Source organism: Ictalurus furcatus, chromosome 14 (assembly GCF_023375685.1).
Source record: "Ictalurus furcatus strain D&B chromosome 14, Billie_1.0, whole genome shotgun sequence".
NCBI lineage: Eukaryota > Metazoa > Chordata > Actinopteri > Siluriformes > Ictaluridae > Ictalurus > Ictalurus furcatus.
The window spans coordinates 19977552-20001425 of record NC_071268.1 but is presented as its reverse complement, the minus strand read 5'-3'; the positions used below and the strand labels follow the sequence as shown (position 1 = coordinate 20001425).

The following is a 23874-nucleotide window of genomic DNA, read 5'->3' as shown; positions in this document are numbered from 1 at the left end:
AGCACATTGACTGAGTGTGCTTTCATTTTGTTTAAATTCAAACAGTGATTTAGATATCAGATATCTGTGTTTTGTGAGAGAAATAGATCATGCATTATACTAATCTAAAATTAAGTTCCTTCTTTAGTTTTGTTAGGTATTTTATTAACTGACTCAACAGTCATGCTTGGTCAGGTAAATAAATCAGGTAATAAACAGGAAAAAAAGTTAAAGAAATCAAATATCAAAAGGGGAAAAAGGAGAGATTATATATGGTGATATTAAATATTAATTGCGGATGTCTATGAACATTATATGAATTGGAGAAGAACCACACAGCTTTGTGAAGTCCATATTAAAAAGCCACAACTGGAGTCATTCAGAAGATGCCCACCAGGTTGGCAAACCTTCTACTAAGGCCAAGCCCTCTGTTTTTTTTGTGCACAGCTTTGAGCTAATGCCAATTATGTGTTTCCATTACAAACCAATAATTACCCTGTAATTACAGCTCTTTGAGGCTTTTCACTGGAAAGAAAAAAGCAGAGTAGCATTAACATAAAAGAACTGGTGTTAATAATCATTAGGCCCTAGAAAAAGAGCAAAGACGTATCAAGATTGGTGATGAATATGCATTTACATTAAGGCACTTACCTGCCAAACCAGGGAAAACCTTCTGGGTTTTAACATGGTTTAAATAGTTCCAGTTAAAATCTACAGCTGAGATTACTATGGTGGTTTGACACCTTCATACCTGCAAGGCTATAGAGGTGGATGAAATTTGACCAGAGATTTTTAAGCTACCTGACAAGGTTGGGATATTATGGTTAACACACCTGTTCATTGTTGCACTGAGATCTGGGGATGAACGTTTGAACTGGCAAAGGACCTGAGAATGTGCTGTAATAATCAGAGGAAAGTGTATGGAAAAGAAGAAACTCCAACCGAGAATTTAGGAGGAAAAAAATGGGTTCCACCCAGACTATGGAACAGTGGAGCAAGTCTTTACTCTTGCACAGCTTTGTGAGGGGTCATGGGAGTATGCAAATCCAGTCTACACATGTGGATTTGGAAAAGGCCTGACCATGTTCGTCAACATTTGTTGTGAGAGGTACTGCTGTAGAACAGGTTATCTGGGTCATAACTTTGAGCAATCTGATCTCTGTAAGAACGCAGTAATAGTTACATCTGCATTATTGGAATATGGTCAAAAACCATTTAAGATGGACCACTGTGGTATTAATGAACAAGATACAGGCAAAGTTGGAGAGGGGCTCAGCATGAAGGGCTCAAGGTAACATCCTTGTTATTTGCAGATGATGTTCTCTTGGCACCATTCAAAGTGGACCACTGACACACTCAAACATTTTGCTGCTGAGTATGGAGTATATGGGATGAAAATCAGCACCTCCAAGTACAAGGCCATGGAAAACAACAAGGAAACTCCCTTCAAGTGAGGGGAGAGACCTTGCTCCTGGTGGAACAGTTTATGTATCTTGGGATTTTGTTCATGGTTGATGGAAAAGAGAGAGCATGAAATTGAATGGATCGGGACAGCGACAGCAGTGTTACAGTCACTGTACTGGTCTGTGGCGGTGTAGCATGAGTTCACTTTTAGGAGAACAGAAGAAGGTAATGAGTACAAGCAGCAGAAATTAGCTTCCTCTGCAGGGTTGTTGGACTTACTCTCCCATGATACTCTTCAGGAGAGCTTCAGAGTAGAACCACTGCTCCTCTGAAGCGAGTGGAGCCAATTGAGGTGTTTTTTTTTTTTTGTTTTTTTTTTTAGATTATTAGTATTGGATTTTATTATAATGAAGGCGGACTACATACATACTGTACATACAGTATGTAACTTCACATGGTAGACCTAAAGGTAGTAGTGACACCAATATATTTCAAGTACAGTTAAGTAGCAATTTAATACAAATTAGTCTGGTAAAAAAGGACACACAATATAATTATATAACTATTCAGCAAAACCTTTTTTTTTTTTTTAAATTAGATTAAAAAAAAAAAAAAAAGCATAATTTACAGTGTTCATGATGGTCTGTGATGGTCATGAATGAATGGTCAGCAGTGTGTAGCCCCATCTGCTGGACAAAGACAAAATATAAAACATTAGAATATACACTTTATACAAGGACTGATATGTCCAGTTCTGAACACCATGTTGTGTTATGATGGTGGTGCAGGGAAAACAATAACATCCTGAATGCAGAAAATAGTTTTCATGACACTATTAGTCCCACCAAGATTGAAATGTCACTGTGATTGCAGTCATGTTTGTCACTCATGGTTGCCATTGAAAGATATTTGTTGAGCCTTGGACAGAGATTTATACGTGAAATAAGCCTACAGATTAGGCATTTGTTTAAGAGTCACAGTATAGATAATGCAAATAAATGTCCAAAAGTAACAGATGAACTTTATGCTTAATGCCTGTATTGTTTGTCTTCAAAGAGTAAGTAATGAAACCTGTCAGGGCACACTGTCACATACATACTCACCAACCACTTTAGGAACACCAGTATATCAGCTCATTCACTGGAAAAAGACCACTGTAGCCTTAGATTCTTGTTCTTGGATGACAGGAGGAGACCCTGATGTGATCTTCAGCGGTTGTAGCTCATCCACCTCAAGGTTTCATGTGTTGAGCTTTCTGAGATGCTTTACTGCATCAACAAGGAACTTCTGCACGCAGAACTACCACTTACTGGATTCTTTTCACACCACTCTATCTAAAGACTAGAGACTGTTGTGCATTAAATCCCAGATGATCAGCAGTTTCTGAAATACTCAAACCAGCTCATCGGTCACCAACAACCATGCCACTATCAGACTCACTGAGATCTCATTTTACCCCCATACTAATTTTTGATTTGAACATTAACTTAAGCTCTTGACCTGTATCTGCATTTTTTCATTAGGTGATCTTAATAAAGTGGCCAGTGAGTTATATAAACTCCATAAGCATACATATATTCTCAAAGTAGTTATCCTAGGTTCCTACAGCTTAAGGCATGTTAGATTTAAGACTTTTTAATGCCACTCGGAATGAAATGTAAAACCAACTTTACAACAACCAAACGTAGGGTTGCACTGCCTTGAACCCCATCGTGCCGCGTTTGGAACACTTTCTACACAAAATACACCATGCCTTGTACACAGTGCCTGCTACTGGTTAATTTATTAACATTTTCAGTTCCGCATGTCGTCACTAGCTAGCAGGCAGTGCATCTAGTCTGAGCATCCTGGCCATGAACAAAATGAGTATTGGTGGTTACACTAACCTGATCTGACGGATCTTAATGCGGGAGGCTTTCGGTAAATTAATTTTATATACACACACACACATTTTAAATTTCACTGTCAGAAAAAAAGATTACTTCTTCCCATCTCTTAACATTTATAAAGACTTTTGAAAGACTGATTTAAGACATTTTAATACCAATTAAGGCCTTATTTTTAGATTAATGAATTGAATGCCTTTTACAAGAGTTTTTAAAGATTCACAGGTACCCTGAGCTATTGTGGGCAAGGAAAAAGCAGGGAAAAAGACTCATTAAAGAAATGCAGGGTTTCTATCACAGCATAAATGAGGCAGTAAAAGAGAAAGGAGAGTAGCATCAAACATGTGGATAATGACCTACCATTGTTTGTAAAAAGGTATGGCAGTCTGTTATTGATTAGCTATACCTAATTTAGTGGCTGTTGAATGTAACTGCACATGGGGATTGTGTGTTCTAGCACACCCTATTCCAGAGTCCATCCATATATAAGATTAAGTTATGACAATTTGTCCCATACTAATCACCCCTAAGTAGGAACATCTACAAGATTGGACTTCTCATACAAAAATGAGGCTTTGCTCCATCTGTTGTTTTTTTAAATATATATTTTCATTGTATTTAAAATAAAAATGCTGGAGCTTGCCAGCATTCACTACCATTGGCTATGATGTGATCCTCCCAGAGAAAAGAATACAGAACACCACTCACAAGAAGTATGTGACAGTCATATAAAATAAGAAATCCATAAGACAATTTCACTTGCTACCCAAAACCTTTATGAACAAAAAAGACAACGTTCAACTGTCACAACAGATGGTTATGATAAAAATAAACAAACAGAAACCAAACACACGATTTAAAAAAACCCCAATAAAACAAAAACAAAAAAACAAACAAAATAGAGCTTTCACCAAACACACTCTTGGCTATAAAGTTTTGCATACCTTTTTGTTCTAATACAAGTCATTTGTACAGGCACATTCTCTTCACCCTAGCACAAGTCCCAATACAGTGAAAAAAATATGCAACAAGTTGGAAAATCTATATTTTGTACATTACACACACACACACACACACACACACACACACTTTACAACCATTCATGTAAATTAAAAAGAAAAAAAGAAAACTGGGCAGCATTTTTTGGTTTTGTATGAGTGATGCACTTCTGGTTTTTCATCGCTACTTTTTTCTTTGTCCAAAAATGACTCTGTATTACATATACAGTATAGAATTTCATAGCTTTATATAAATATGTACAAACAGCATGTAGTTGTAAGAAATTTTTTTTTCATTCATTATATAAAAAAAGTGGACAACATTAATGCCATGTAGGAGAAGCTTGCATTGGTGACTTACAATAACTTAACTGCTAAAAAGGAATTTAGTTTGATACAGTAAGTGCAAAAGCCTCATTTATATCTTTAGACATGAGGAAAAAACTTGAGGCTTTGCTTGCAATGTAGCACCAACAGGGTCTGCATCTCAGTGCTCTGTTCACCTTGGAGTACAAATCTTCCACGAGGTAATGTGCGGTACCAACTGAAGCATAATAAATTAGTGTTGGATAACTTACAGCGAACTTCTATTTACAGGCAAGGTTGGCTACGTGGCTTTTCTGAAGGATGGTGACGGCTGTAAATATTCACAGCAGTGCTACAGCACGTTAGTGAAGATCCTCTCACAGTCACCCTTAAAGAAGCTCATTCAGCTGCTGATGGAAGGCCAGAGAGATGGAGCCAATTTAGGCTCCCCGTAAACACGGCCAGCCAAATATGTAGGAGTGATAGTGGGCAAGTCCGGGGATGATAAACCCTGAAGTGGCCATTGAGTGAAGTTCAGTCACCATCGCTGAAGTCCTGGACTAAGCTCAAGTGTTTCATGGCACGGCTGAAGGCGCTTTGCACAGCTTTCCGTGTGCTTGAGGTGCGAGCCTCCAACATCTTGATTTTATCTAATGTCTTGTCAACCCCAAATGGTACCATTTTGGTCTTAGGAAGCCATTGCCTACAACAAAATTTATAAGGTTATATTATATATATATATATATATATATATATATATATATATATATATATATATATATATATATATATATATATATATATATATATATATATATAAAAATAAAGGAACAGATTATAATTTTGACATGCATACAAAAATACAGCACATCCGATTCATAAATAGTTATTTTAATTCACCTTTTACTAAAACTGAAAAAAACCCACTGATAATTCAGTCATTACCCTATTTTTACAAGATGATGAACAAACTGAATGCATGGCATAAAATATCTACTATAGCCTCAACAGGTGAACCAACCAGGAATTCATGTCTCAAAATCTGACTTAACTGTATTAATCAAATGTATTAATGTTATCTTTATATTCATGTTTTTGAATAACATTTCACACGAAGTTCCACAGAGCCTTGTGGCTAATATTCTGAAACATGAAATGGTGCAAAATATAAATCGGTTTGTACAGGATTTAAAAGTTTTTTTTTGAAATTGTTGTGGCCAAAAATGCCTGATTTTGCTTCAGCTTTTTTCAAACTTTGCGATGCAACTTGCAGAGTTTGTGCTTTAATTTGCAGAAAACTAATTGAATTGGCAAAATTGTTTTGCACAGTCTTTCGCAATGATGTTTGTTGTTAAATGAGACCTTTTAGCTGTACTCCTGTTCAACACGCCTGAAACGAAAGGGGATTTGGCTGAATGCGCGTTGTGATGAGGTCACATGACACATTTTGGCTCAAATCTGCGGTAATCTTGAAAAATTGCAAACTCTTCCGAATATTGCAGCGTTTGCTTTATTTTGCATTCATTTCTGTGATCATAAATTTGATAAATCCTGGAGGGACTGATATGATATAGAAATATGTACAGTGCCCTCCACTAATATTGGCACCCTTGGTAAATATGAGCAAAGAAGGCTGTGAAAAATTGTCTTTATTGTTTAACCTTTTGAGCGTTTGTTAAAATACACAAACAAATAAATAAATACCAAAAATACTCTGCTCTCATGGATATCAAACAAAAACACTTATTTAAAAAAAAAAAAAAAAATTGTTAAATATAGGCGTGCAACAATTATTGGCACCTTGTCAATACTTTGTGCTACCTCCCTTTGCCAAGATAACATCTCTGAGTCTTCTCCTATAATGTCTGATGAGGTTGGAGAATAAATGCCAAGGGATCAGAATCCATTCCTCCATACAGAAGCTCTCCAGATCCTTTAAATTTTGAACTCCACGCTGGTGGACTCTCCTCTTCAGTTCACCCCACAGTCAGGGGACTGGGATGGCCATGGCAGGACATTGATTTTGTGACCAGAAAACATTTTTGTGTTGATATTGATGTATGTTTTGGATCATTGTCCTGCTGGAAGATCCAACCACAGCCCATTTTAAGCTTTCTGGCAGAGGCAGTCAGGTTTTCATTTAATATCTGTTGACAGATGATAAAGTCCATGATGCCATGTATCCTAACAAAATGTCCAGGTCCTCTGGCAGAAAAACAGCCCAGAAAAACATTAAAGAGCCTCCACCATATTAAACCGTAGGCATAAGGTCCTTTTCCATATGGCTACCTCTCTGTGTGCGCCAAAACAACCTCTGGTGTTTATTCCCAAAAAGCTCTATTTTGGTTTCATCTGACCATAGAACCCGATCCCATTTGAAGTTCCAGTAGTTTCTGGCAAATTGAAGACGCTTGAGTTTGTTTTTGGATGAGAGTAGAGGCTTTTTTCTTGAAACCCTTCCAAAATCTTGTGGTGATGTCGGTGACTTCAGATTGTAGTTTTGGAGACTTTCTGACCCCAAGATGCAACTAACTTCAGGCAATTCTCCAGCTGTGATCCTTGGAGATTTTTTGGCCACTTGAACCATTCTCTTCACAGTGCATTGAGACGATATAGACACACGTCCATGTCCAAGTTCTTAATTATTACCCTGATGGTGGAAATGGGCATTTTCAATGCTTGTGCTATTTTCTTATAGCCACTTCCCAGTTTGTGAAGCTCAACAACCTTTTGCCACACATCACAGCTATATTCCTTGGTCTTACAAATTGATATGAATGACTAAGGGAATTTGGCCTGTGTTACCTCTTATTTATACCCCTGTTAAACAGGAAGACATGGATGAACAATCTCCTGTTCCTAGTCACCCAGGTGTACTAAAAAATTTTAAATATCAATGGGAATATACTTCAAATATATATTTTTTCATATGAATTCATAAGGGTGCTATATAGATGTACAACACTGTTGCACATCTATATTTAACAAATATATATTTTTATAAACCTGTGTTTTGTTTGAAATTGTTTGAGAGCAGAGGTTTTTTATGAATTCTTTAACAAAAGATCAAAAGGATAAACAATAAAGACAATTTTTCACAACCTTCTTTGCTCATATTTACCAAGGGTGAAAATATTAGTGGAGGCTGCCAATATTACCTGCAGTTTTACATACAAATGAAAGCAAATACATATCTTTAATTTGTCTGATATGAATATCACCTATTGTTTATCATTTATATTACCAAGTTACTTTCGATGCATTTTCAAAATATTGTCAAGTTACACACATCTATTTTTCTATTGAAATTGAGAAAAAATGTAATCAGAGTACATTAGAAAGCTTTAGGGGTTATGTTTTGTTTCATATTAATTTTATATATAATTATGTATTTTAGTTAAAAATAACAGCGTGCATAAACTGATTAGCCCACTTTATCTTCCTTGTAGAAGAATTCTGGTATTAAAACTAGCAATTAACAGTTTAATATTTAGTTTAATACTTTAGTTTAGTTTAATATTATCTATCCATCCATTTTCTGTAATGCTTATCCTACACAGGGCTACAGGGAGCTTGGAGCTTATCCCAGGGAACTCGGGGAACTCTGGGCACAAGGCGGGGGACACCCTGGACAGGGTGCCAACTCATTGCAATTACACAGACACACACAGACACACACAGACACACACAGACACACACAGACACACACAGACACACACACAACGGACAATTTAGAGAACATAATCAGCCTAAAATGCAGGTCTTCGGACTGGGGAAGGAAACCGGAGTACCCAGAGGAAGCATATGCAAACTCATGTACACAGGCCGGAGGTGGGAATCAAACCCCCAACCCTGGAAGCACGAGGCAAACGTGCTAACTACTAAGCCGCGGTGTCCCCCTGTTTAATATTTAATAAATTAAAAGAATTTTGTGTTTTCTTATTATTTTACATAGTATTCTGTAGAGCAGAATCTTTCAGCCTTAGTGCTTTGGTAGATGTTCCTGATTTTGTATCCTTGTCACTCATTGCCATCCATCCGTGTTCTGTGACCATAATACTCAGCATGCATCATATAATTACTGGGATTCCAGCAACCAATAAGTGATACGCTCCTCACTGGAACTTTGCACTCTTGCCATTTTGTTTCAATTTAACCTTTAAATTTAACCTAAAATAACCCCCAAAACCATATATTTTTTTATTTAGAGATGTTAAAAAAAGAGAAGCCCTTTCAAAGAAAAGATACATTGAAGTAATTTACTATAATAAATGCAGTTTCTTAACATTTTAACAAATGCATGAAAAAATGAGCAACGGGTGAGTGATCTGCACACAAATATATTTACAGTACATCTACATATATATGCATACACTATGCATGTACATTCACATATACTGCTGCCGCCTTCCACAATACAAGTCATTATGTGAAGACTCTTACCAATTGCGCTTGTTGTCGAAGAAGCGGACGAGGAAGAGTTTCTCCTCTGACCTGTACTGCATCAGCTCGCCGACTCTGAGCACGTCCCGTGGAGGGGTGGGTATGAACACGCCTTTGCGATGAAAGCCCGCTCGGGGCATCTGTGGATCTATGATCTACACAAACAAGTGAGGACCAGTTAGTTAAAGTCCATGCTCTGAAACAATGACACCACATGGTCTAGCTTGTGAATGGATAAATTCACCACTAAACACAGACACATCTACACACATATCCACATTCTTACTTTGTCTCTACACCACTGATTTGTGAAGCAGTATGATACTTGTGCCATCATTACTACTCCACAGGATGGGCTGAAGGCAGATGCATGGGATGATAGAGAGAAAGAAGTCTCTGTCTGGCATGCATACATGCACACTCACCAAGGCAGGGTAGGAGGGATATCCACTAAGTTTTGCCCAGACTAGTTTAAAGGGTTCCAGAGTTAGTGTGGTAGTATTAGGGGGGATCCATATATTGCTGTTGTCAAGCTCTATGGAAGTAGGAATAACGGTAAGTTATGAGGGATTCACCGAAAACATGAGGTAGAACACCTCAAGAGCAAGTGCCATGGCTGTGTATTTCCAAGCAGCATTATGTAGCAGGGGTCATGAAGCAAAGGCTGCACAGTATCCTGCTCAATCTGCTATTTCAAATGTATAACCTGAGACAATTCCACCCAAAAATAAAAACAGGCCAAAAAAACTTACTGCTATCTGGAAAAAAAAAAATGCCTAAGACTGTCAATATTAATCAATTTAAAATTTCCAGTGCCCTCAAGAAATATTGGCAACCTTCATGAAAATAAGACTCAACGTTTGCAATAGGACATTTTGAGCTAACACATTCAGGACATTGGACAATTTTCTCTGCAAAACATGTGTTTCAAAATTGGGCACCCTAGCAATTTTTTAACTTCAGATGGTTTGTTCCTGAGATGTTGCCATCCAGTTTGTTATAAATATGGCACTTATCACTAACAATTTTGAAATTTGACAACCACAAGAAACAATTAAACTATAATTCTAAAACCAATTGGTTGGGCTTTTTCCCCCGATCTTCACCATCCTTCTCATTGTGTGGGGAAACAGTGTGCTCATGGGTTAAATTTCTGACTGTTTCAGACACATGCAACTTGTGCAGGTGAACCATCATCTGACTCTTTTGTGCTGAAAATTATTCTTAAAGGGGTCATAACATGATTTTTCACGTTTTTCTTCTGTTTGGTAGTGCAACATATCTGTTTGTTCATGGATAAGGTCTGCAAAGTCGCAAAATTCATATTTTCCCCAAGAAGGATTTATTATACCTAACAGATAACACTGTTCCAGACCTGTCCAAAACGTGTCATTTGAAGCCCCGAATTTACTTCAACCATCTACGTCAGAGCATGGTAATCCTACCTAAAGGCAGCGACAGAAAAAGAAGGCGTGGCTTCAGTGAATTCAGTCACCATGTCATGGAGACACTGTGTTTCGGTGTGAAAGCAAAACCCCTTTATTTAGCCTTCTGAAAACGGACAAAATCAGTGGTTACTGTTTATTTATAACGCTGTTCCTGAGCAGTACAACCAAATCGTTTGCTTGTGCACTGCACATTTTATGGAAGACAGCTTCCCGAACCTGGGCGAGTACAACGCAGGCTATACACAAAGGCTAATGTGGTGTTTCTCACTTTGCTTGTACAAGCTTGTGCTCCTGAATCAGAACCTGGGTGTTTGATTATTTTATGAAGTATCTGCTATTGACGTGCTAGCTAAAGGTTGCGAAGTTGCCTCAGTTTTGTAAGTGTTTCTTTCTATGTTGGTGGTCTAACCCTAAACGGTGACTGTAGTTGCTGTTGTGATTGTATCTTGAAACGGTTTATATCCATCAAATCACAAGAATCCTAGCTTTCCAAAGATATATCGCACGAGTACCTATGTACAGCAGCCGTGTACAGCATAGTTAGTTCCACAGGCGGGGTTGGAATTTACATCGTACCTGAAAGGTGAGAGAGTTACGAAATAAAAATAAAAACTTACCACTGCGAAACGTTCTGCTCAAGTCGTGTTTACAAACTTGATCTTGATCATCCGCATTTTCTGAATCGGACTCGAATTGCTATGGTAAAACCGATGACATGTTGCTTTAGAAGCTTTGGAGGATAAAGCTAAGGAGCGTTACTTTTCCGACACATGCAAAGCTTTTGGCCAATCACAACGTAACCGGTCAATGGATTTTGGCCAATCAGAGCACTCTGGGCTTTTGGAAAGGAGGGGCTTTGGAGAAATCGGAGCATTTCAGGCAGCCTGGGAATAGAGGTACTTAAATAATGTACAGTATTTGACAAATAATGCGCTTTTAGAACATTAAAAGCATGTAAACCTATTCTCTTACAACCAATAAACAACATAATTAACGTTTAAAAATCATATGACTCCATTAAATACTCCTTAGGGGGCCAGATGCATCTGAGACAGCAACTGAGAGAAATCATTTAAAAACTAGTTCTAAACTACTAAAAATATTTTTAGTAGAACAAAGATAAATTGTTTCTCCTATTGTTCAAGATTTTAATTAGTGTGTGTAATGTTTAATGCTACACAATTTTGCCAGTACTTCTGGAGGGGAGAATAAAACATTCAAATTAATGTATTTAATTCAATGTAAAGATAAAAGATGATTTTTGAGTGGAATTGTACTTTTAATTTGTTAGCAAATATGAAAAACACTCGTAACTAGTTGTGATGGGTGTAATATAAGACAGATGTACTTGAAGTTGAAATTATTCATGCAGACAGTGTAGCAGAAGCAAAAATAGCATATGCTAAAAGACATGTAGCAAAGAAAGATGGGACAAGCTTCTGAAAGCTCATATCAGTACATGACAATACATGTATTATTTGTTAATACATGGACATATTTCAAACAGAACCACAAACTGATCACATTTACCAAATATAGGCAACTCACCAGATGCCAGCTTACTTGCTTTGGAAAGGTTCCCCGTTTCCATGCACGCAATGAGTTCATTTCGGTCATCCGTTGTGTTTCGTCGTGCCATTGCCTGCTTCCCTTTGCCGCTCTTTGGCTGACTGACAGCACTAAGCAAATCAACGAGAGAGCTTTTCTGAGTTAAGTTTCACGTGCGCAAACAAGCAAATGATAAACAATGTACCTGGTGACATCTTCCATGTTTGATGTATACATAAATGACTTCAGTGCACCGATCTTCAGTGCTTAATCGGTTAAATCAATATTTGGAGTGGTGGTGATTTACACGAGAACATGTGAGTAGCAGTGTTGTTTTTGTTCCTACATGGTGCTGTCCAGCAGACTCGTGCTGCCACTTGAGGAGATGCTGGACTCGGAGGCACAGCGTCGGCGAGGTTCTAGGACTCGGCTGCTCAACTGCTTTTGCTGCTCCAGTATTATACAGCCATTAGAGAAACCTAAACACACAACACAATCACTTCAGCTGACCTGGCTTAATATTCACTCATTTAGAAGAAACTCTAGTACAACTGTCAAAACATTTTTACAGGTTCGCAGTAATTACAGAGAACCACGGGAGACTGCATATTCTGGTTTATCTGTAACATGACATGCTATAGACATGTGTTTTTACTTATACTTGTATAATGAGAGAGACAAAAAGAAAGGCTGCTAAGGGAACGACTGTTTATAGCTGTTATAATGCAAGTAATATCAGGAAATAAATTCTCTCTTACGTTCCACAACATTAATGGTAGCATTAAAAGGTTAAAAAAAAACAAACAACAAAAAAAACGGTGTCATTTATTAAAGTGCCCCTATTATGCTTTTTTCAGATATTGCTTTTCATGTAGTGTGTTATATAGCTGTTTGTGAATGTAAAAAGTCTGCAAAGTTTCAAAAATCAAAGTGCATGACAAATTTCAGATTCTGAACAGCTGAAACAAGTCGTCAGTAAATTCAGACTTACTTCCTGTACTAACTTGTGTAGGTTGGGAACAAAAAACCCCTTCATTGGTCTTCATTGGCTGCCCAGGAACAACATTACAGTTGAGGTTGCATCTTGAAAGAGTTAGGTTCATATCTAGAAGACGTTGTTTTCTGCGTAAAAGCAAAACCACTGCATGGCCTCCCAAAGGATGAGGATGTAAAGCGTCAGCAGTTAGAATTCATTTTAAAACGATACCACAGCAGTTCAACTCCGACCTTCGCCAGTGCACAGCTGTTAGCTCCTGCTAACAGGCATTTTTTTTTTTTTAAGACAGAGCTAAAACTCTGATGTGGTAGTGGGCATTTCATTTTCGACAAGCACTGTAAGACTAATCACAACAGACTGGGACATCTGACCAATCAGAGCAGAGTATGCTCTCTGAAAGGAGGAGGAGTTTAGAATGGCTCCTTAAATGCGGGGAGTGAGCTCCTGAGCATTTTATCTTTTAATTGAGCTTTTCAGGCAACCTGAATCTTTTCTAAGACATTTGGTGCGTTCTTTTTCAATTACTCGGTCTATAATTATAACCAGAAAGGACTTATGGCTTCTGAAAGAGTACAGAAACCTAAATCTTCACCGAGCATGACGAGTCATGGTGACAAGCTACTGTTTGACCTGGAAAACCTCCGCACCACTTTGATCGTGGCGCTAACATCTACCATCGCAGTACAGGTGAAAGCAGCTATTGACTCTGATCTGGCCCCAGTTGTTGCGTCTTTTGAGAGTTTTAAATCGGGCATTGAATCACAAGGGCGACGTATTGACGAGCTTGACCAGCACCTAAACGATTACAGTGACCGGACTATAGCACTGGAAAAGACGGTGTTAAAGCTAAATTCGGCTAACAAACAACTCACCGATAAAGTGGAGGACCTGGAGTCCCGTTCACGGCGCTGCAATCTCTGGGTCATCGGTATTCCGGAACGAGAAGAAGGGAGCAATCCGGTAACGTTTGTCAAAATGTTTTCAGGATGCCCTCCTATCTAAAATCTTTCCAACCGCTCCATTGCTGGATAGAGCGCGCCGTATTGGCCCGTGCCCTCGGAGGAGTGAGAGAATCAAATTCCCCGAGTGATGATTGTGCGGTTTCAGTACTTTCACGACAGAGAAAAAATTGCTCGACGCGGGAATTGGAATCAACTTTTCCGTAAGGTCTTCATCTTTCCTGACTTCAACTCCAGTGTCGCTAAGAGGAGGGCGGCCTTCGCTGCAGTGAGAAACAGCTTGCGTGAGAGAAATGCGCGGTTTTCTCTGAGATACCCTGCTTGCCTTCGGATAGACCTTGGTGATGAGAGGCTTCAATTCGACATCCCCCAAAAAGCACAATGATGGTTTAATGAACGGTATCCTTCATCTTAAGCTGTCTACATGACAGTTAACCAATTTATTAATACCTGTAATGTGACTGTAAAACTATGCGGCTGTGGGCAACCATATCAGTTTGCATGTAAATCTATAGGTTGCCTGAGATACATGGTAATTGTGGTACCTTTTATGCTCGGGAGTGACTTCACACAACAAGAATAGGTATGGTTTACAAGTATCGGATGTTCCAGTGTTGTAAGGTTCTGCCTCCATTGTGCGGGAATGGAGAGAAGTTAACTGATGTTCAGAGTAGGGCGGGGGAGGGTATGGTGGGAGGCGGGGAGGGATGCTGTGTTGTTGGTTGTGTTTTTTATTTATTTATTTTTTCCTCTTTTTTTCCCCTGTTGATATCAACCTCTCTGTACTTCATTCTGTATTAATCTAAATTGATGGAAAATACCCGAAGTTCAATCAGATTCCTAAGTTTGAATGTGAAAGGTCTGAATGGTCCCATTAAAAAATCCAAGGTTTTGACATATTTTAAACTACAAAAACCTGACGTTGCATTCCTTCAGGAAACTCATCTCCATCTCAGGGATCAATGCAGACTCCAAGCTCGCTGAACATCGCATGTGTTCCACTCCAATTTTGATTCCAGGTCTCTATTCTGATGAGTAAGATTATGCCCTTTTCTTTTGATAGTTATTTCTGATGTAAATGGCAGATATGTGATTGTGGAAGGGAAAATTTTGGTGAATGTATATGCCCCGAATTTTGATAACGCTCCTTTTGCTCAGAATTTGTTGTCAAAAATTCCTGCTTTGAACACACATCTCTTGATATTTGGGGGAGATTTAAACTGTGTTACTGACCCAGTTTTGGACAAATCTAGTGTTGCAAACGCTCCCTCTGCAATGGCAAAGGTATTCTCTGAGTTTAGTGCTCAGAATGGTTACATTGATCCATGGAGGTATTTCAACCTCACAGTGAGAAAATATTCTATTTTCCCCCCCTCACATACAAGTCTTTTTCTCGCATTGATTACTTTTTTATTAATAACTCTCCAATTTCTTGGGTTGTAAACTCTGAATATCTAACAATTGTTATTTCAGACCACGCTTCTTTAAGTCTTGACATTCTTCTACTTTCGTCCACCATGGAGGCATAATTCTCTACTTTTATCCGATTCAACATTTTGCAAGTATATTTCTACTTCAATAGATGATTTTCTTCTTACTAATCAAACTGATTCAATCTCTTACTCTTTACTTTGGGAAACTCTAAAGGCCTTCTTAAGGGGACACATAACCTCTTATTCTGCTCATGCCAATAAGAAACGTAAGAATAAGAAAAAAGATATCTGATCATATTCAAGCTATTGATGACCAATATGCTCTCAAACCGACCCCTGAGCTGCATAAACAAAGGCTTAATTTGCGGGCAGAGTTCGATTTGTTAGACAGGTGAGGCGGAGAGGCTTTTGTTACATATGCATGGCAATTATTATGAATATGGGGATAAGGTCGGTTGGTTGTTGGCTCACCAACTGCGTAGCCGAGCAGCTTCGCGCTCTATTACTCAAATTATGCAGTTCAGTGGTACATTAACCTCGGATCCGGTAGAAATCACTTCAACTTTTAAAAGTTGTTACTCGTCTTTATACACAGTTGGAGCTCCTAACAATTCAGGTAACATGGACCATTTTCTTAGAAATACTGATTTTCCCAAAGTTGACCGTCTATTGCCATCTGAACTTGACAGCCCCATCACTTTAGATGAGATCATTAACTCAATCAACTCATTGCAATCTAAGAAATCACCTGGCCCGGACGGGTTTCCTTACGAATTTTATAAGAAATTTCATGTTACATTGACCCCGTTACTTCTGGCTGTATTTGAGGAATCCTTAGAACTAGGAACGCTGCCACAAACAGAGACAAGCATCTATAACTCTACTGCTAAAAGATGGGAAAGACCCAACATTATGTAATTCGTACAGACCTATTAGCCACCTCAATGGTGATGTCAAAATTTTTGCCAAACTTTTGGCCTCTTGTTTAGAGGGGATTCTCCCTAGCATTATTTCAGAGGAACAAACCGGATTTATAAAAAGACGGCATTCCTTTTCTAATATTCGTACTCTTCTTAGTATTTTATATTCAAAACAAAACAGCAACTCCTCTGAAGTGGTCATCTCTTCGGACGCCGAAAAGGCATTTGATAGGACAGAATAGAAATATCTTTTTATGGTGCTAAAGAGGTTCGGCTTTGGGGATGGACTGATATCGTGGATCCGTAAGCTTCCATATATACCAACGACGCTAATTCTGACTATTTTACTTTGTCACCACGGATGTCCTCGGTCTCCCTTACTTTTTGCCATAGCAATTGAGCCTTTCTCGATAACGCTTAGAACTCTTCCTATATTTCAGGGTATAATACACAAGGGAATTGAACATAAACTAGCCCTATATGCTGACGACTTACTACTTTATGTTACAGATCCAACTGCATCGATTCCAGGGATAATACGCATATTAAATGACTTTGGGAAATTTTCCAGGTATAAACTGAACCTACAAAAGAGTGAATGCTTACCCATAAACCAATCTGGCCAAAAATTAACCTGACTTAAATACCTTTTCACTTGGAGTATTCAAAATTCAAATATCTTGGAGTTAATGTCACCCATTCCTATTCTGCATTAATGGTGGCAAATTTTACACCCTTAATTGCATACATGAAGTCAGCCTTTCAAAGATGGGAAGCTCTACCATTATCCACTCTTGGTAGAATAACCACGGCAAAAATGAACATTCTTCCAAAATTCCTCTACCGTTTTCAGTCCATTCCTTTGTTTTTAGCCAAATCTTTCTTCAAGAATATAGACCACTTTTATTATGGGCAAGAAAAACTCCCAGGGTTTGCAAATTTTCACTTCAAAAGAGTCGACTAAATGCTGGCCTCTCATTGCCCAATTTCATGTATTATTATTGGGTGGCTAATATTCAGAAACTGGTGATCTGGGTGCAGGCCCCCTCTCTTCCATGGTGCCACTTAGAAGCAAAGTCTTGTATTTCAACTTCGCTCCCTGCTATGGTGTTCTCCTCCCTTCCTATACCCCTTTCACACTACACGGATAATCCAATAGTGTATGCCTCGCTAAAAATTTTCTATCAGTTTCACTGTCATTTTAAATCTATCTCGGCCTCAACCATGGCACCTATATGTAATAACCACCTCTTTTCCCCATCCTTTATAGATTCCACATTCAATTTTTCGGAAAAGAAGGGTCTGAAATGCTTTGAGGATCTTTTCATTAATAATGTGTTTGCAAACTTTTCTGAATTATCCCCGTCATTCAGCCTGCCTCCGTCTCACCTATTCCGTTTCTTTCAAATTAGTCATTGTGTCTCCTCCCTATTCACTGGTTTTCCTTGCTTACCTACGAAGTCTGCATGGGAAGAGGTGTCGGCCTCTGAACCATAAACAAGCTAGTGTTGTGGCTTTTACATCGTTACTTGCTCGGCGCAGAATATTGCTGTCTTGGACCTCTCCACAACCCCCCTCTATTACAGTCTGGCTTAGAGATTTAATGTTCTTTTTAAAACTTGAAAAAAATCAAGTACAACATCAGAGGCCAGGGTGAATCATTTTTGGGAAAAATTTATTACCTACTTCAATGATGTATGCACCCTGGAGGTGGATTGAGGGAAGGTAGATGGTAAATACTAATCATCCTACTTTTTATCTTTTTTTTTTTTAATTGTTCATTTGTTTTTTGGTTTGTTTGTTTTTGTTCTGTTTGTTTGTTGTTTTTTTGTTTCTCCCTTTCCTATGGTTTTGGCTGTGATTATTTTGTTGGGGCTGGGTATGGTGGGGTTGTTGGATGGGGTGTTATAATATATAAAATGCGGCTTTCCAATAAAAATTCTACGATAAAGTATCCGGACCAACTCTTTATTCAGCGATAATTAGTGTGTGATATTTTAATATACCTGTATTAAAACGCTTGACCGGGCATTCCTCATCATCTCGGTCCTGGCTGTCCCCACTGTGAGCCCTCTTCCTGTGCTGAAGCAGCGTCTCAAGGCGTGGAATAACGACAGACAGGAACGTTTTGGTGCCGAGCTGAGGGCAGTCCACTGAAGCGTCTCCCGTCTTTACCGGTTTCTGTGGGCTCATACTCTTAGACTTCCGGAAGAGCACTGCTGTCCTTCTATTAATTGTGCCTGCTGGTTCTGTGAGAGTGGAAGTAGCTACCATGACATTGTTTTCAGAGGGCTGCAGATCGGCAGAAAGTCCGTTTAACAGTGAGGTAGAGAGCATCTTGCCATCAAGCGTGATCTTTCTCTGGCATTTCTCAGGGCTGAGGTCCATGGGTTTCAGTGCAGGAGGCTCTGAGATGTTTTCTGAATTTGTGACAAGTGGAGCAGAAGCTGGTGGCTCTAGTTTGGGAGGTAACATGTCAACTGTGAAATAAGAAAACCCGTAAAGATGAATACACTTCAGAATAAATTTTCAGTGTCTCTTGAAAATGTACTGTATGCCTTTTAAACCTAGGTAATGTAAAGATTTTTTTTTAAAGTGTGCACCTTCTTCCAAACACTCTGGAACAGGGAGTGATGTGTTCTCAGGGGACGGGCTCTGTTCTGAGGGAGGGCATGCAGTCTTCTGGCTCATTTCCAACCGCACATCACTGATGGTTTTTTTGAGCAGCTTGAGGCGCTTGCTCCGTGATGGGCTAGATTTCATTGCACTTGTTAAATCAAGCATCTCTAACAATGCATTGAGCTGCACTTCCAAAGACATGTGCAGTCGATTAGCAGGATTTAGCAACCGGTCCACTGTAAAAACAATGACATATCAGACCCCTCAGTTATTCTGTTCCCTATATCAATTCACACCAAAACAACTCTATAAAAGCACAGATTAGAAGAGTGCAGACAGCATTTAAAGATACTGAACAGTTGGTGAAGCAGTCGTTCTTTAATTCAACATTCTTAAATTAAATCATTGTATTTTTAAAAGATTTTTTTTTAATTTTGAAAAAGGTTCATACCCTCTTCCCATGTCAGCAATGGATGAGATTCTATTTTAGGTGGCTCGGGTAGATGCATCCCACTGGCGAAGTCAAACCCTATTCTCTCTGCATCTCGTCTAGTCTTCCTGATAATAGCTCCTCCATGGTCTCGCAGGCGCACAGCAGCACGGTAGAAGAAGGTCTCCTTCGCATTGTACATCATGCAGTTATTGATGATGAGGTTGAAGTCATCCTCGAACTCATCCATGCTCTTGTATTCATGTGCATCAATGCGTTTCCTCATGGTAGAGAAGTCCATTGGATGCTTGATGTGATCAAGATAGTCTGGAACCTTATGGACAACAAAGTTTTAAAAATAAAGTTTAAAAAAAATATATTATGAGAACATAAATGAACAGTGACAACAAATTTGAAAGCGATGTAGTAAAAGGGGAACAGAATATAAGTTTTGAGCTTTATCAGTCACAGTAATAAAATAACTACTTCAAAAAAAAGAGTAGATAAAGCAGATGATGTAAAGCATGAGTGAATCTTACCTCCTTGATGCTAACAGGCTGGGTGAAGATTCTGGCCTGGTCTTTCTCCTGCAGCTGGTTCAACACAGCTCGCAGCATGATGGCAAACGGAGTGAGCTGCATCTCCAGCACTGACTGCTGAAGCTTCATCTGAGAACAAACAGACCAATAAATAAACAAAATGAATGAGATCAAAACCATTACTTAATGCTGCTACATAGGTTACAGCATGAGCCTTGGTCAAGTATTGAAGTTTATTCCCATCTCAAAGTGTAGTGCTAAGGTTGCAGCTCTTATCTTACCTGCTCTCTCTTGAACTTTTCTCTTTTTCGAATGAGCTCCAGTAGCAAACGTGTCCTTTCCAGGTCATGGCGTAAACGATGCAAATCCTTCAGCTGCTCCTTTAGAGCCTGGCAGTCCACCTCATGGCGTTCCTGTATACACCAAAATACAGACAACTTATCCGTACAAATCCATTTGGAATGTTTGTGGATGAACAACCCCTGTCTTCACCCAGCCCAAATAATGATAATGTACCAAGCAGGTCATATTTTTAAATAATTAGGATGCATGTAACTCGTTAAAAAGTTAAAAACTTTCAACATAAAAACTACAATTCATGATTGAATAAAATCTACCATGTTATAGTGCTTACCAATCGTGATACTTTTTGAGTGTGGCTGGTAGTTTGCAGGCGTCGGATAAGGGGCACGCCGTTTCTTGATTGCCTCTTCAGCATCCAGTAACTGAGAACACGTTCCACAAACTGTCTTTTCTTCTGAACAGAGACTTGGTTGAGGATAGTGTTGAAGCTGGAAGACAACCGTTTTAAAAGCATGATATAAAAATCAAGGAGGAAATTCGAGAGAACCATAAGGGTAGCCTAACACTGGCAAAGTGGTGAAATACACCAACCAAATTCAGCAAACTGTAATGTTATTATAAACCGACAAAATCTGCATCTTTCATAACATAACGCATCTACTGACATGTGCTTCTCAAAGAAAGTCTTTGGCTGGATTTTCATTAAATCAAACAAAAAGAGAGATTTACCTTTTAGGTGTTATACCAGGTACTGAAACAGATGGAACCACTGGACCTGACTGTGCGTCTACTTTCTTATTTTTCTTCTTCTGGCATCCCTTCATTTTTGCCCTCCGACTTTTTTGCTTGCCCTTTTGACAAAGACTGTTTTTGGGTTGAGTTTCATCATAAATGGAAAGCGGTCTCCTGGTACATCCACTAGGAGTATGAGAACAACAATAGGCTGTCTTCTTCACTGAAAATGTGCTGGATCCTGTATCAGTCACCTCTTTGATTGGCTCCATCTTCATGTACAGGCCTGCTTTCTGAGCACAGCTCACATGAAAGGCGGTGTAACAATTGGCCTTGCTGCACTGAATGCAGGCTCCAACCCCTCTCTCTTTACAGAGGTAGCAGGTCAGTTTCCATCGAGCTGGTGGAATATTAGCGACACCATCGATAGGCTCGATGAAAACAGTGTTAGTAAAACCAACCTCAGGAACCCAAATAGCACAGACTACATGACCCCATCGATCATCATCTGTCCTCTTAAGTGCTCCACCTTTATTGGGACAAAAAATACACTCTGCAGGTTTGGAGGGAGACTGCGAACAGTGTCGGCACAACCACTGGCCCTCTGGAATGTGGGGCACCCCATAACACTCCTGATGCACTGCTAGGTTGCACATGTCACAAAACAAAATAGCATTACTGTTCTGGCACTCGCCATCCATGCAGATGCAGCAGACTGCATCCTCATCAATAAGAGAATGAGGATCTCCCTGACCCTGGTTCTCAACAAACGACTCTTTCTCAAAGCGGTCCATTAGGAACTCAAAAACATTCTGGGAAACCTGACCGAGACCCTCGCTCTTCCTTTTCTCATTGATCAGCTCCAACCATGCATAATCTTCTTCATCCATATCATACTCCACCTCCTCATCCAGCTCGTCTGGGGTCTTCTCTATGTGAGAGTAATAAGAAGAGGGTCTTCGCGGGACAGCGGGAAGATTATATTCAATCAGTCGAATTTTCGGCTCCAGTAACCTGCCCTGAGCTGGAGAAGCCTGCCCCGTGCTCAGAGTGGCACTCTTCTTCTGCTGACTGTTTTTGAGCCGTACAGAGCGCACCAAAACCTGTTGGGGTTCCTCTGTGTTTTCCTTGTTACTGTTGCATTCGCTGATCTCCTGAGCTAAAGGGTCGTCACTGCTGATTACATCCAGCTTGTCGTAGATGCTGAGTCGGTGAACACGTCCATCTATTTCCAACTCGACCATCCGCTGGGCCTCAGCATAGGTTAGAGTCTCGCGGTTTCTTGAGGGTTTGATGGGCGATGAGGGCCTTTGTTGTGTGGCCACGCGATGATGTCTCCCTTTCTTCTTCATTTTTAGCACCTAGAGAAGAGACATTAATTTAGAACCAAAGTACAACACATGTATAACAAGAATTTAAAGCTATACATGAGCACGTCAGCTGCTGAAACAACCTCTTCCTGTTTTAAGCTTCGACTGTGAAGGGAGTTACGAGTCTAAGTTTTGTCTTCCGCGTTTCTCAAACGATGTCAGATAATAAGACAATACCCAGAGCAACTTACGCTTATAACTGCGATCTGTGAGTCGTAGCTAAGCAACAAACAGTCTGATGTGTACTGTGCGTCGTAGAACAATAGAACGCAATGTTGTGCTCGCTGTATGACAACTAAGTTTAGAACTTATAAACCACGTGGACAATTTTAGCGCTAAAGTATGCGCGATAATATTCGAGGTGCTTCCGGGGCAAGCAGATAAAATGAAAACAAGCCGTAGTCGAGCGCGCTAGCTAGCTAGCTAGCTATATTACTATAATGGTAGCTAGCTATTACTGAATGAAGCGACAACAGTCGAGTGTAGGTCAACGATAGCACTGAAAAACATGATTTGAGAGGTATAACAACAACACCTACACATACATCTATATAAATATAATATTAGCTAACTAACCTAGCTTGCTAGCCGGCTAGACCAAAACACACAATCTCAAAACCAACGCTTCGGTCCTGGCTAACGTTAGCGAACTGTTCCGCGCTTAGGGACCTCGAAATGACTCAAAGATGGCGTCAGACAAAACAAACCCGGTCCAGCGGGGAACATGCAGAGTATCGCTGTACACTTGCACGCCATAAAGTCGGTTTAATAAATGCTAACATACAGAAGACACAGAGTAAATTGTTCTCACCTCCTGCTTCGAAGTATCCGCAAGTAAGCCTTCAAAACAGCACGAAGGCGAGCTAGCGGTGTGCAGGGCCTGCAGGATAGCAGCGGCTAATTCCACACGCAGTCTAACGCTAACTAGTTTAGCATCCGACTGGTTCCGCTCGAGCGTTTAATTGTATCTGAGTGATACAGTGCAGTGTCCGCGACAACCGTGTGCATTCAGCGACAGGCGCTCTCAGTCGCATCAAACCGCTCTTTAAAATAACCATTCGTCTATTTTAGTGTAGTCGGTTTGTTCAATAGTAGGACACAAATGGGCTAGGATGCAGCTAGGTGCTAACAGGCTAGCTCGCCTCTCTAGTCTCTTGCCCCTAACAATGCGGCGGTGCGAATCTCTGCCCATGTGTGACGTAAGACGTCACTACGTCCAGCTGTAAAACACGGAAGTGGCCGTAACCCCAGTGATCCCCACCCTTCTCACTGCTGCTCCTGAACTGCTCTAGACTGGTGAAGTCATATCTAATAGTTGAGGTTGACCAGCATGCACAAACCGACTTATTTCTGTTGTGTGTGTGTGCATTTCACTGGATTCCACCAAGTAATGATCAATTTCCCTAAGGGCAAGATGACAAACTGGTCCATGTTTCCAAAAAGCATTACATTCAGCTGTTACACTGTGCAGCAAGCATCACATTTGAACTTTAAAGTGCTTTTCAGAAACGAGGTCCTAACCCTAATCAGCTGGATCATATATGCTGTGTGTAAATTTAA

The 23874-nt window shown here is 39.6% G+C and overlaps 1 protein-coding gene across 8 annotated transcripts; it reads right to left on the bottom strand.

Moving 5' to 3' along the window:
• Positions 1-4022: 4022 nt before the first annotated feature.
• Positions 4023-23498, bottom strand: brd1b (bromodomain containing 1b). 8 transcript variants are annotated; one of them, XM_053641319.1, is made up of 13 exons: positions 23126-23498; positions 20942-22305; positions 20544-20700; positions 20191-20322; positions 19910-20038; positions 19392-19704; positions 18925-19176; positions 18328-18801; positions 12359-12491; positions 12013-12143; positions 9442-9551; positions 9017-9171; positions 4023-5276 (listed from the first exon to the last, which is right to left on the bottom strand). In XM_053641319.1, the coding sequence occupies exons 2-13, from the start codon at positions 22294-22296 to the stop codon at positions 5108-5110; spliced, it is 3510 nt and encodes a 1169-aa protein (XP_053497294.1). In that variant the 5' UTR covers positions 22297-22305; positions 23126-23498; the 3' UTR covers positions 4023-5107. The 8 variants fall into 8 exon arrangements, 6 of the variants coding, with proteins under 6 accessions (XP_053497294.1, XP_053497292.1, XP_053497289.1 ...); XM_053641317.1 differs by lacking the exon at positions 9442-9551 and having other exon boundaries at positions 12028-12143; positions 23126-23496; XM_053641314.1 differs by lacking the exon at positions 9442-9551 and having other exon boundaries at positions 23126-23495.
• Between the last annotated feature and the right edge of the window lie 376 nt (positions 23499-23874).